This window comes from Amia ocellicauda, chromosome 9 (genome assembly GCF_036373705.1).
Source record: "Amia ocellicauda isolate fAmiCal2 chromosome 9, fAmiCal2.hap1, whole genome shotgun sequence".
Lineage (NCBI taxonomy): Eukaryota > Metazoa > Chordata > Actinopteri > Amiiformes > Amiidae > Amia > Amia ocellicauda.
Window position 1 is genome coordinate 27877184 of NC_089858.1, and position 14307 is coordinate 27891490.

Below are 14307 nucleotides of genomic sequence, written 5' to 3' on the forward strand. Positions count from 1 at the left end.
TTTTGGATATTTTGAAAGACCAAATTAAGCAGGATTAACAAATCGAACATATAAGAATGAGAATTACAACAGAGTAAAGATGTGATTTGTGTTCGAGGAGCTTTTGTACAGACAACAGTTAATGAAGCTACTACATCTGTGGTTCATTGAAGTGGGGGTTAAAGCATCAACTGAATATCATTCAATCGGACATCTTGTTTATAACCCGCTGAGAAGAAAGTGTTGCACACAATTGTTGCTTACGATACATTTATTTGAAATATTTAGGTTTTTACAGCACTGGCCAAACACTCATAATTTTTAAAATCCTTAAAAAAAAAAAGGCACCTTTAACTCGAGGTTGAATCTTAATAAATATCAGATGCAAATGTAAAATTGGTCTTTAAGCACATTGTTTATTCAGAAGGGTCTCCTTTTATGAGGAAAAAGTTTGCTGTGTGTCTGTCATTGGATTCCACATCTATAAGGAGAAATTGGGGAAGTGAGTAAAGTTGAATTCCTGTATGACTTGGTTACATTTCAATTATAAAAATCTAATGAAAAACCCAGTTTCAAGCCCTTCTGGACATCTTTTGGATCCTACCAAAGTGTTGAAAGGAACACCAAGATTTTTGTTTGCTTAAATCCATTTGCTTCTAATGGTTGAATCCCTTCTCACATAAGTCAGTACATTTTGATGGAAAGACACTTAAATACTGCAGCTTTTGGATGAGTGAAGATAGCACCATTCTTGAATAAAAAGAACTATGAATAATTTAAAAGAAAAAACTCCCCTGTACATATTTGGCAATGGAACGAATCATTGGAGTCAATGTATTTAGGATATAGGATGAGAGAAGAGGTTAATGCATTCCAACACATGGGTTTGACAACTAGCTGTCTGAAGGAGAACCGTCATATTAAGGGTTTGGTTTTGTAGAGGTAGGCAATGATGGCTATGATTGTAGCTGGTGGTATTGAGATGAGCTTCTCTGAGGTTTCTTGTATTTGCTGTAAAATAAAAAAAAGTTTGTAGCACCATAAAATGTAAAGATGTTGATATTTGAAGTTTATTTTCCTTCAGGCCCTTCCCAAGCATTTTACACAGTTTGAATTTAGAGGATTGTGTTTTGGTTGCCTTTGCAATTGGAATCATATGGCTAGAATAACTTTTGTTTAGTTTGTGTTTGCATTGCAGCTCGAACCATAAACTTACTGTTTTCCAATCATATAACGTCTGAATAGCTTTCAGTAGCTGCGCTTATTATGTACCACAAATTGCTTCCAGACTTTCTCTTCAACGGTAAATCTGCTTTAAAAAATGAACAAAACTTCAATAGCAAAGTATCTGAGGAGATATCCGTCTTGATTAGAGTACTGTTTACTGTCATTTTTTTTAATGTCTCTATCTTGGTCTTTCATCTCTTCCAAAGATTTTCTAGTCTACAGGTAAAAAAAAAAAAAGTGAAACAGCATGTGTTTGGTATTTCCTGTTAGCGTAACGTTAACCTGCCTCCCTTGAACTTCTTTAAAAGCTGACAAAGTCAAGGTCTTTGAGGCCAGGAGAAGGTGATAGCAGTGTTTGTGTGTGAAATTAAACACATTCACGATAGTCTTACTCCCTGTCTAAGACATTTCTTTCTTAAATGGGAATGGAAGCATTAGTGATCGGGCTTGCTTCGCTTTTCACCTGGACCAACTTTGGATTTGTGTTCGATTTGAGGGAATCTAAGCCTGCTTTTGTCTATATTAGTGTGACTTGAAAAAAACACTAAATTACACTCGCGTACGATTATTTAGGGTAATCTTTTCAATGAACTAAACAACCAAACCATTTTATACAGTGACAATATAGGAATAGTCAGGACATCTTGGAAACATATGTGGTCAGAAATACTAAATGGAGTAAGCCAGTATGTTTAATCACGTCATACTGCAAAAGGAAAGACTACTTCTAATGTTTTTTAAGTGTTGATAAACTTGCAGCAGTCAGGGCTGTAATAATCAATTTGCTTTATGCAAGATTTGTTTTAAGATTATATTTGATTACCTATTGGATCAAAAGGCACATTTTAAGCTTCTTCTTTTTTTTTTTTACGTATTGCTTCTAATACAGTACTTTGAGTTGATTATGGTACTGATCATCATATATTATTTGTAATGGAAGAAGCAGAAATGTTCTTCATGACTAACACTATCAGGAGTCCCAATGCGACCCATCACTGTGTCTGTATTACGGTATTTTCACATTTCCTCGTTGTGGTGGAATTACTGGGCCTTCCCAAAGGGGCTGCGATTGGCTTGATTCTGCAACCCAAGGCCAGAACTGGTAAAGGAACTATCCTACACATTCTCCATCAGTCGATAGTGAAGAGGACCTGATGGCAAATCATTTCTTAGACAGAGCTCCGGTCACCCTTCTTGAGTTTCCTCTAGGATGCTGAGGTAGGTGTGTGGATCTTGTCGGATTTCTATTGGAGTTCCTGGGATTTCTCCGATTGCCTGATGATGCGGTCTAGATAACAGTACCTCTGAAGCAGAAAGAAACCTGATGTGTTTTATTTATTTATTACCCAGAATTTCAGGACCCCCATCCTGTTTGGTCCAGTCTCAAACCGGTGAATCCTAGTGAATGATGTCAAGTCTGAAATGTGAATAGCTTCCTTAGTAGTGGCAGTTTGTTACTAAAGAGGTAGGTAACACAGACATTTTACACTGAAGAGGATCGTGAAATTCAAGGTAAAGGCTGAAATAGCTTATTGTGTTGATGTAAACATCTGTCTACAGTGTGGGAGGGAGCTGTTAACACTTAAGAAATCATCCAAGAGAAACTAAAATGTGATTTCCCTGCAAATTCTCTTATAAGAAATAATACAAAATTGAATTGGTTGGCTGTTACTACACGGCCGGTATCCCACGAGCTGTTGCCAGGCGTGGAGGAGCGGTTCAGCTCTGCACTCAGTGCTGTTGAGGTGCCCCTTGTTCAGACTCGCCTTCCGGTTTGTGCTTTTAGCCCAGATGTTTATGGTGATGCTTCTCATAACCGACTGCATTATTAGAATTGCTTCCTGTTGAAAGCCAATGGAAGATATATCAATTATTAGGTTGTCTGAAAGTTAGGGTTAAAACAAAAAGTGAACCATGGGAGAAGCCAAAAAGCTAAAACCTCAATAATAGAATAATGCTTAAAAAGAGGTTATGATTCCCTTTGTGTTACCAGATCATATTGTTTCTTAATGTTTGCTATCATAGGTGCCAGTACAAATATTTTCCACTACAAGGTGCTTACCACAAATGAAAAACAACACTGAAAAGTAGCTTCACTTCACAGGGTAAAATCCACTTAAGTAGCAGAGTGTGGCATGTAATATTTAATATATGGATTTAAAAATATATAGATTTTTGAAATGGGATGCCTAGTGTTTTTAATTTAATTGAACTTCGTCTCTGTTAAGGATCTAAAGGAGTGAACTGCCACACCAGTCTCTGCTGCCTATTAAGTGGATTTTAAGTGGATTCTCTTTCCCAGGTCACCCCCTCCCCAATCGCATTTCATCTTCCCATCTTTTATGTAGTTGTCTTCTAGGTCTTTTTTCATCTCTTGGGATCAATTTTAGCTTCTTTTTTTCCATCATTTGATCTTGACAAACGTACTTAAGAACAGAAATGGTCTTGCACGGTCTGTGGGGGATGGTTATAGCACCGATCTGTCTCGCTATACGGAAAGGAATCCATATGTACGGTGCTTGCATTCCTTACCTAGGTAATCCTTGTAATCTTTGAAGTATTTATGCCGTAAACTGCGTCCATCTGGAAAGAAAAGGCTGATGTTAACAGAACCTGAAATTGTGGGGTAATAAAACGGCAGTCATCTCCAACAGGATAATGGTCAAACACCTGAAAAGTCAGAGCAATATGATTCTGATTTAAAAATAAGAAATGTAAACAAATAAATTAAACTATCCATACCATCTCTGAACAGTGTGTTCATGTTCTGAAAGGAGCTTGTAGTGGTTACTTGACTTTTATGTGCATAAAACTTTTTTTCTATAAGGCTGTGACAGGATTTCTCCCAGTGAGGCACACTCTCATTGTTTATACTTTTATTTTTGTTTTGCATATTCTGCTGAAAACCTGGACTTGAGTCAAAATGGTATAAAACACCAATCCCCTGTAAAGACAGATCCTGAAGGTGCCATCAGTTGCCAGCCCTCTCACCTGAGTTGCCGCGCTGTTTGATGCACTGGCCGCGGTTCGGGATGCCGGCGACTGGGTTCCCGGGGTTGATTATGTGGCACTCATACCCCGTGGGGCAGTGCAGGGGCTCGTCGCCGTCCTCCGTGGTGCTGCAGGCCTCCGCTGGAGACATCGACACACAAGGGCCACGGTGACAAAACAACTCTACCACACTGCGCTTGCAATACACCCTTTAAAATGGGGGAAACCATAAATATGTGTAAATATGATCCTCTATTTTGTTCATTGCAAATGAACTCTGAATTAGGTAACTGGATTTTTTACTGAACTGAACCACTTGAAAAAACTAAAATGCATTCAAAAAGAAGGTAAATTAGTGTTTGCTATTTCAACTCGATTTGTATACAAAGAAACAAACAGACCAACAACTCAAAACTCTAAAGTACCTTGTAAAGTTGGTTTTATCTGTCATATAATGGGCTGGCAAGTTATTTACATTTTTGAGGTACAACAGAAAGAACACATCAAACACGGTCACATACAAAGGAAGGCATCTGGATGAAACAAGTCTGTTATTGTTTTTGACCTTTAATTACAACACTAAATCTGGAATCTTAATATTTGTAAGCTGAATGTACTTGAGACAGCTGGGGTTTCCTCCTAACATGTGAAATCTTTTAGTTTAAGAATGCAAGACAATCACAGTTCTTATTTCATCGCTCTATATAATTACTCTACAAAGAAGTCTAGTCACAATAAAATGAAATAAAAAACTTTCATTAAATCCCTGTCAGTCAGAATACGTGGCTGATTGAATCACACTTACAGTGATTAAAGTGTAACGATTTGTGGGTTTCCTTTACAAGACTTAATATTATCATGTCAGTGCCTGTCTGTGTGAGTGGTCATGTATTTTTCATGGTTTTCAGTGCTCTGTAGACAGTGGTATGACACTTTCCATTTCATTGGGATTTCTGTGGTTGAAAGGCTGAATGATTTTGCAATCAAACTACTTGTTTTAAATTCAGCCTTACTTGTTCATATTCTTATTATTTACTAGTCCCATATGTGTGTGTTTGTGTGTGTTGTGGAGGAAAATATAAATAGTTGTGTGCCTCTGTGCTTTGTGTGCTGTGACCCTGGAGTTTTCTAACAAGTAACTATTAATTTGCCTGCATTCTTTCAAAATGAATTAAGGGAACGTGTTATTTTTAACTTCTCACTTACTCCTTTTTAGTTTATCAGCAACTTACATTCCTTACTTGCTTCTTATTAAAGTTGAATTGTTTCAAACCTACCTTTGCAATGTAGCTGGAAATTTAGAGGATAATAATGACTATTCATGAGTAATAATTGTAATAATATTGATGATATGGGTAGGCTTATTTTAGAATAAAATCACTGCTATAGTTATTTAGATGACCAATCAGACTCTGTTTGTAAAATGTTAAGCCCCTTGAGGGGATGTCCCAGAAGGGAATATAAAGAATGTACTTCCTTGAAAAGTTTGAAAAACAATATTACACTTATGTTACACTTTCTGTTGCTGTGTTGTGTCCCCATGCACGTAATACAATCTGATTAGAACTGATGACTCAAAAAACGTTCTTCCAGCACAATGTGTATTGTTATATAAAGTCCTTACCCTGAAGTACTTCCTCTGGGCCATCCAATAGCCATCCATTTCCTCCTAACCACCTTGGTTTAGGCTGCACTAGCCAATCAAGAACTGATAAAAAATGAAAATTATCAATCAGGTAATAAAGAATCTATGATCAAGTATATTGTCAAAATGGTTAAAATATAGTATATTATATAAATCTTTTTTATGCTGAAATTGAAGATACAAGATAGGTACTAGAATTAAAAAATTTGGGGGGCATTTGTAATGCAAAACACACTAAACAGGCAAACCTGAAGGGTAAATTAACTACTAAGCGAGGTAAACTATGTACATTTTAACATCATTAGTATCTCATGAAAAAATAAAACACTTTCCCCCAGTACAATACACACACACCAAGAAAATGAACCGCAGAGCTCTGCAGCTGGACACTGACCCGGGGGCGGCTGCACAGACTCCAGACATGCGTAGATGCAGCCGTTGTAGCAGCAGCGCTTGTGTCGCTCACACTCTGAGTCGGAGCGGCAGCTGGGCACCTCGCACGCCCGCTCGGGCAGCATCTGGGGCGGCGGGGGGCAGCGGTCATTCTTCTGGTACTGCGCCGACTGGGACTGGTTTGGGTACTCATAGTCCTAATGGTGAAATGGAGCAACAGTGATTTTATACTGTTAGTCAGCCTATACTACTGTTTCAGCTGCCCAGACATCTCTCTCTGAATTGCATAACAGCCTGCCTCCCCTCGCCACCGTTTTTATGAAATGACAAATCTGTCCTAAATCCCTTGAATTGGGGCTGTCTGCGCAGCTCTGGTGAAAAGCAGGGAAATCCGTCAATAGTAAAGGGATTATTGTGTAAGAGCATCACATGTTGAAAAGACACTTGTGAGGGGAAAATCTCCTTTACACTGACAACACTGCTTGGAGTCACTTTCTCATAGAAACTTGAATTTGTTTTAGTATTCAATTTAACTAGAGCCTGTTTGACAAAAGCTTTTTTCCCCTTTTCTTTTCAGTAATTTTTCCCAGCTGTTAAAAACACTTAAACTCTATACAAAATATTCCCTGTGTGACCTAATGGTGGCAATATGCAGTAACCAAAACAGAAACTCACATACAGGGACACATTCAAAAGATGAATGATCATTTCAAAACATGTAAAGACACTGAACCTGTAACACAATGTGCTTTTTCAAGGGATTATTTTTTAATTATTAATCCGTTGAAAGCAATTTTTTTTCAGAGCTATTTCTGAAGACCAAGAATGTGCTTGTGGATGTGATGAAAACTGTCACTTTTGAGTTTCTGCTTTGCATCATCTTTTTAAACTTTGTGGAAAGAAACAGAGAATTTGTCTTAATCTGGGATCTGCGATTAACATCTTTTGCTCTCGTAGCCTGGGTTACGAGTTCTGGGTTAATGTGAAAAGCACCGTTTGAAACGTCTCTGGCACAGCTTCCCCTGGCAGCCCTCCATACCAGAAGTCAGTGTGTAATTAGCACTGTGTGGCAGACTGTGCCCTGGCATGACTGTTACAACACAGGATTAGACTGTCTGCGGCTGCTGGGTCTCCACTCTCATCCACGGAGGCGCTATGGCCTACGACAACTCTGTGGTGTAATAGTCCTGCCTTGTCACAGTCTGCTGATCGGAGGGAAACAATAGCATTGACTTCAGAGGTATTTTTAGTCCATTTAGATTCTGCTGTCTCTAATATAGGCATGTATAGTTTAACTTGATTTAGAGGAAGATACATTAACATGGGCTTGAGTATGTATATATATTTCCTGTTAGCGTTCCATTCATTAGCAAATTACGTACTTCTTCTCATGTATACTCATACTTCATTTTTACCTCCTGATAGTATATCTGTAAACGCATGGTTCTCTTCATATTGACGAGAGTAAATCTTAAAATACTTATTCAGAATCTGCTTATCTAGGAAACAGATACTGGTTTTATTGAGTTCCCAGACCTACATCTCAAAGCCACATAGGAAACTGTGAGGCATTGTAAGATTATAATGCAGTTGTATTTTTTAAGTTGTGCTAATAATAATAAATAATAATAATAATATTTGCACATGTGCTTTTACACATCTGGTGTTGATTGCATGACCCTAAAGATGCAGGCCTGGAGAGCACAAGACTTTGCTGTTGTGTCTAATTCCCGGTTCCCCGCAGTCAGCAACTCACAGTCTGTGAAGGGAATCCCTCAGCATTCCAGTACAAATTCCTCAGCCTGGGAATTGATCTGTCAGCGTGTCAGTGAGTATTAGCTCTTGCAAGATCCAGAGAAAGAGGAGAAATCTCACCGGTCTGCTGATTTACTAGGTGATTTTTTATCTGAGTGACGGGTACACCTGGTCTACCTTGACATTCTCAACACAAATATTGAAGTGAGGACATTTACCAGTTTTTATTACAGAGGAATTTGTTCTCAGTTCTCAGTAAATGTACATATTTGCCTCCAGAATAAGACATGTAAGGAATCATTCCGGATTATCTTCAAGATTGTGTAACTTTGTTTTTTGTTTTGGAGGAATCTGTGTATACATTTTCCAGAGGGGTGGTCCTGGCACCATTTGTTTTTAAATTGTGGTCGAGCAGTTGTTTACGGCTTCGACAAATTCCATAATGGGTTCAGGCATTGTTATCGAATGTGAGCAGGAGGTCATGCAGTGGAGAATTATCCAAACCGCTGTAAAACTGAAAGCAAATGTCTGGCATGGATTCCCCCTGGCCTGTATGCAAATGTGGTTTCATTTGCTGCAGCTGCCAGTTTGCCTTCCACGCATAGTCTGGAGGCCAAAATATTTGAATGTGAATAGCAACAGTGAACGCTCTATTCCAGCATTAATAAATCCACGAGTTCCTTAATGTTGGCCATGGCTGAATACCTTAATCATCCCTTGGCCTGAAGTCCCTGTTGGGCGGCCGCATTTGGAGAGAATTCAGAAGTTACCATTGTGTGAAATGTGCTGAGGTTTCTGACTTTAAAGGTTACAAAGACACTTTTATCGCCCCCATCTATTCTTCTCAATAGGTTATGTTTTGCATGCCATGTGTTATTATTTGTTCCTCTTGACTTTGATTATAATTGCTGAGAACTGTAATCTGTTTTGATTGTTGCTGTAATCTATCTTGAACAAAACAGTTTAGCTGGGATTCTGTACAACTCTTGGGATAGAAAAATATTCTGTTTTTGAGGGAGACTAGATATTGTCCCCACCACTTTTCATTTTCCAAGAGAAGGATTTTTAAAGCTCTGTACTCTGAACATCTGAAACATCTGGCAGAGCCTAAACAGAGCCTAGATTTTTATTAATCTTCTTGCCAGTTTGCCTGATTGTGCCACTGCTTGTCTCTGTGCCCACTGCAGCCTTTTCATTTAACGTCTAGACATCTCAGAGGACTCATTAGATTAAGCACTATCACCTTCTTGTGCATTTGTTGTTGGTTTTTTCAGACATTCAATTTTTAATTAAAAGTAATTATCATTACCTCCTAAATACATTCTCGGGGGTTCAAACAACCCCAATAGACATATGTAGTAGTCAGTAAATAGTGTGTATTTTAGCCTAGATTAAAAATAGACTGAAGGAATGATGACCTGGCCATGAGGACAAGGCTTACTGGATCCCCCCCACTCAGCTGTTGCAAAGGTGGTGTTTGGGTTGGAGGAGGGAGGCACAGCAATGAATGCTGGGAAGTGAATTTGCTACCAGATACTTATGCTTGGTAAGGTGGAAGTCAGGTGCGAGATTGGGGTTGTCCTCCACCTGAACTTTTAAAACAATTTAAAACTCAATTTAAATTCCTTTTAAAAATAAAGATAGACAGGAATTACTCAATTATTTAGGTGCACGCTTTGTTTTAAACACATTTCTTAGCACTGTGTATACAAGAACAGTTACAATCATAAAAGTGGAAAATGGGGTAACACCGAAATACATTATTGTTTTAATTCCAGCTCTTGATCATAACATTAAGCTGTGAAATTGCAAGAGGTGACTAACAGCAGTGGAGGGATCTTTATGTATCTCTCTCTGAGCACGTTTTAGTTAACCTTACTTCTCCCCCTTTATATCTCTTTCAGATTCTCTGTGCTGCAGCGCTGAGGAACTGCCCACCCTTCATCTGAAATCCATTTCCTGCCCAACTGATGGGTTATTGGAGAGAGGGTGAAATATGCAGACACAGTTTGAGGAGCCCAGGCGGCACAGAAGATTTTAAAGAGGTTTTAAGGAGAATACTGGAGGAAATTAACATAAAAAGGGAGATAAGAAATGGAATCTGGAGCCTCTCTATGTCCACTGTGATCTGGGATGACAGTTACCAGACAGGTGAGATCAAATCAGGAACTTTAGGTATAATTTCACATGAAACCCAATTGCTCACAATATACGATGTTTGGGGGAGAAATCTTGTCTTTGGCTGCATTTTATAAGCCTGTCCAAATGTGTCATGTGACCCGACCTGACTGTCTTTTCAAACGGCATGCAGCAGTTTGAACTGGGGCACCTTCATGTTCCTGCTTCACTTTATTAGTGTTTAAAGATATTATCCATTCTCAGTCCTAATCCTTAAAAATAAAAAACTTCCAACAAATAATCCAATGTCCTGTATTATACAGACGTCAAGAGACTAGAGGAGGGGAAATCTTCCACTTCCTTCCTTTTCAGAGAATGTTTCCTATTGGTTCTGAAGTCATTATTGTCATATCTGAGATAAAGCCTTTTAATATACTTCAGTGGGAGAAACACATCCTATGGGACAGGATGCAGCCTAATATATTAGACTCAATTTATTACCAGTACAGTCTTCAATTAAGTGACAATTAACTGAGACTGAGAGTCAGATCACTGAGATATTTTGCAAACTGACTTTGCTTTGGTAGGAGTCATATCACTGGCATTGTTTAACTTTGGTGTACATGTTTTTTTATCTGTTTGTTTTGATTGTTTTCTGCCTGGGTGATCAGGATAGATTCCTGCTTAGAGGATATGCCAAATATTATAACAGAGAAAGCATGGTTTGACAATAGATTAACTTGCCTCAATTTAATTACGCCTATTAGTGACCTAATTCCCACACATTCAGCCTTGAGGGCGTACTTTCTTAAGACTTCTTAGGAATCTTGGTATTGAATAGTTTCCTAAAGTGACAGGTAAACATATAGTATCACAAGGGAAATGTGTAGCATAGAACAAGCACACAATTCAAGCTACCTCTTTTTTGTGTGATTTATGATACTTGTTTTAGAACCTGATACACTGGAGAAAAACTGGTCTTGACTTGACTTTTTGTGCTTCTGAAAAGTTCTAAATATGACAAAGTTTACAGCCACACGCTAAATTAAACGATTCCTTCAGTCTTTGACACTTTCATGTCGAGGGCCTGCAGCATTTTATTACATCACTGTAGCTCAGTTTAAATTGTTTGTAGCCACAGATGACAGCAGGTGAATGAGATGAATGCAGAATAAAAGAGGATTCTTACCTCTGTCAACTGTGCTTAAGCTGTTTGAAATAAACTTTTTACAGACGGTCACGTATGGATAAGGATAATTTCCTGGCAAGCGGTGCTTCACGTGGTTGACATCTTTTGCAGAGAGAGTAAAATCCCACACAGAGATCAAAGATATCTTTTAAAATAATTCTTGTCCTCAAATTCTCCCGTGACGAACAGACTGTTCCGTGTCTGGGCTGAAGAATTTAGACGTGGGATATTTGACTGCCACTTGAAGTACTGCAAAACTTTCATGGGTGACATTAAACCAAATCCATAAGGGTGGACAAAATAAAGGAGAAAGTCGAACACAGAGGTTACCCTGCCTCACACTACTCTAGACTGGTTCATGTGCTTGTCTTTGTCATTCGGTTTTGTGGAGACGTCCACGTTAGCTGCCCAGATATATTAGACTGGGTGAGTTAGAGCTTGCACAGACTTTCACCTTTAGACTCTGTTAAACTCCTGCTCTAGATACACATGTAACACAACTGCTGATGACCCTACTGCTCTCGTCCAAGTAAAAGCAGATGATGGTGTAGACAAGAAATAGCCAGCAAAAAAATAAATTCCAGAATGGGATAAGAACATTTTAAAATATGAAAACATTATTTTGCTCAAACAAATACGAATTTTGATTTAACTGTGACTGTAGCGGCTTATTAGAAAAATACAATCCTATACCTATTTTTAAGGCTTCAGTGTACTTTCCAGTGTATCAGACTAATTCTGTGCTTTCTTATGCTTTGAAAAGTTAAGTACGTTCTTTTAAAGGCCCACATTAGGAGCAGAATATCTATACATTCTGAGATTGAAAGAGCCCCACACCCTTTTAATCAGTCCCATGAAGGGGCCTGTTTACCTGGAGTCAGGTAAATACTGTCTCACTGAGTGTCACTCGTGTATTTGTGCTTCTTCTAAGTTAAACAATTTAATATACGTATTTTTTTTGTCACCCCTCAAGACATAGAAGTGATTATACTATCAAAGGGATGTAAGTTCATCATATTAAATGGCTTTGGTTGGCAACATTGGCTTGGCTTAACAGACATTGTTCTAGTTTGAAAGTGGAAGATCTTTTTACATGCTGTAGTGGACACCTGGTGGATATCTGGGCTGTGGGAGTCAGACTATCCTTTTGCAGTTCAAGAATTTTTAATACTCTTTGAAGTCAATTAATTATTTCAGCTGCTTCTGGAGAAAACTGTAAGAAACAGCTGCGCAGCATGTCCACTGTGCACGGTGAAGGAGGCATTAAAAAAACATTTTGTGGGATTTCAGTCTCACCAGCCTATCTTAATTACCACAAGCTTTTGAAGATTCAGGCTTCAAGAAATCAGTCAGATTGTGGCAGTGGCTCCCATAACCAGCTTGTTATATTGTCCTTGTAAATTTGTTTTATAAGTCATTGAAGTGCAGATTAAGTGAGGGATATGGGTGTGTTCCCGCCCAAATGTGTACCCTTTACTAAAGTACTTCTTGAAAGAAGTTACTTCTTTGTTACCTGCTAAACACACACAAAGCAAATATTTGTCTTTAAAAAGTTGTGAAAAAGATACTCACGTCATATTTGTCTCCCACTTTCTGGTGTAGTCCCCTTTTACTTATTCTCCGGGCATATCCAGTGTCTGACAAAAGCAGCAGTGTACACAGCACTGTGACCAGCACCTTGTTTGAGACATTCTCCTGCATACTCCTTTACTCTGTTTCAGTGTTGTAGTTTCTTTTTTTTATGTATTTTCAGGTTTCTTTTTAAGTCAGAAGTCTTTTGCAGACCAGAAATAAATAATGCTGAGCTCTTGAACTCCTGCAGCCAACCCTCCGTCCGTCCTGCAAAGTTCTATTGTTTAGGACTCATACATGAGTTCTCTCTCTGTTAACATTCCTACAGGGAGAGGGAAAACAACACAAAACCCTACTGGAAGTCTGATCCTGAACTTGCATCAGGTAGTCTGAGAAGTCAGTTAATTCAGTCTGCATGGAGAGCACATGTCTGGCTCAGAGAGAGAGAGAGAGAGAGAGAGAGAGAGAGAGAGAGAGAGAGAGAGAGAGAGAGAGAGAGAGAGAGAGAGAGAGAGAGAGAGAGAGAGACCTGGAGACACAGAGAAGACAGAATGTGATATTTTTACAGTACCTCACATCTGGCACTCTCCATTCAAAAATGTCAGCGTGCACTGGATGGCTGTTGAGTGTGTGTGTGTGCATGTATGTGCGTGCGTGTGTGTGTTTGGGGGTAGCAGGAAGGGGGTTGGGGGTTTGAAGGGAGGCGTGGGAGTGAGTCTGGGAAGGGGTGGCAACTTGTAGGTGATGAAAGAACCTCCTTTTCAAAGCTGGTTGTTACCCCCCACCCCGATGCAGCCCACCCCCTTACCCTGAAAGCAGAGAAGAATTTCAAGACTGGGAAAACATCCGTCGTATTTGTTTTACAAGAAAGGCCACTGTCATCAGGCAGGAAGCAGCATGGTCGTACATGTACATGCCTGAAAGAGTAGCAATTATAATTTTTTTTGTGAGGGGACAAAAAAGAAAATAAAAAATAGCATGTTTAAATACATACTTCTCAACCTGCAAATTCCACAGAGGGCTAATTCCCCTCCTGACAAGACAAACACAGACTGCATTTTTAAATCTAGATGGATTTAAAAATAAAACTCAAAATGTTATTTTAGCAACAGATATCCAAAATGGGACCCAGGAGCCACTGAGGGGCACTGATTTATTCAATGCAATGGTAGTGCTTTATCTCAGTGTTTTGTAGTGGCCTCATTAGAGTGTATGCAGTCATTATTCACATTATTGACCTTATTTATATGTTTATTAAACTCAGCTACATTGACCCACTTTAAAGTAATAGGAAAAAAACGAAACATCCTGGTTTAATGGCAATTTGTGATAAACTTCCTTCATACTTTGAGAATGTACAAACAAACAACAACAGAAACATGAATTAAATACATTGTATCCTTCCATAATTAATGGTTCGAGGGATTACTAAAATGAC

At 38.8% G+C, this 14307-nt stretch overlaps 1 protein-coding gene across 1 annotated transcript; it reads right to left on the reverse strand.

Moving 5' to 3' along the window:
• Positions 1-232: 232 nt before the first annotated feature.
• Positions 233-13425, reverse strand: wfdc1 (WAP four-disulfide core domain 1). Its single transcript, XM_066713984.1, has 6 exons — positions 12870-13425; positions 6237-6432; positions 5822-5905; positions 4198-4338; positions 3739-3789; positions 233-3047 (listed from the first exon to the last, which is right to left on the reverse strand). Exons 1-6 carry the CDS (start codon positions 12996-12998, stop codon positions 2989-2991), a joined length of 660 nt encoding a protein of 219 aa, XP_066570081.1. The 5' UTR covers positions 12999-13425; the 3' UTR covers positions 233-2988.
• Positions 13426-14307: the final 882 nt, after the last annotated feature.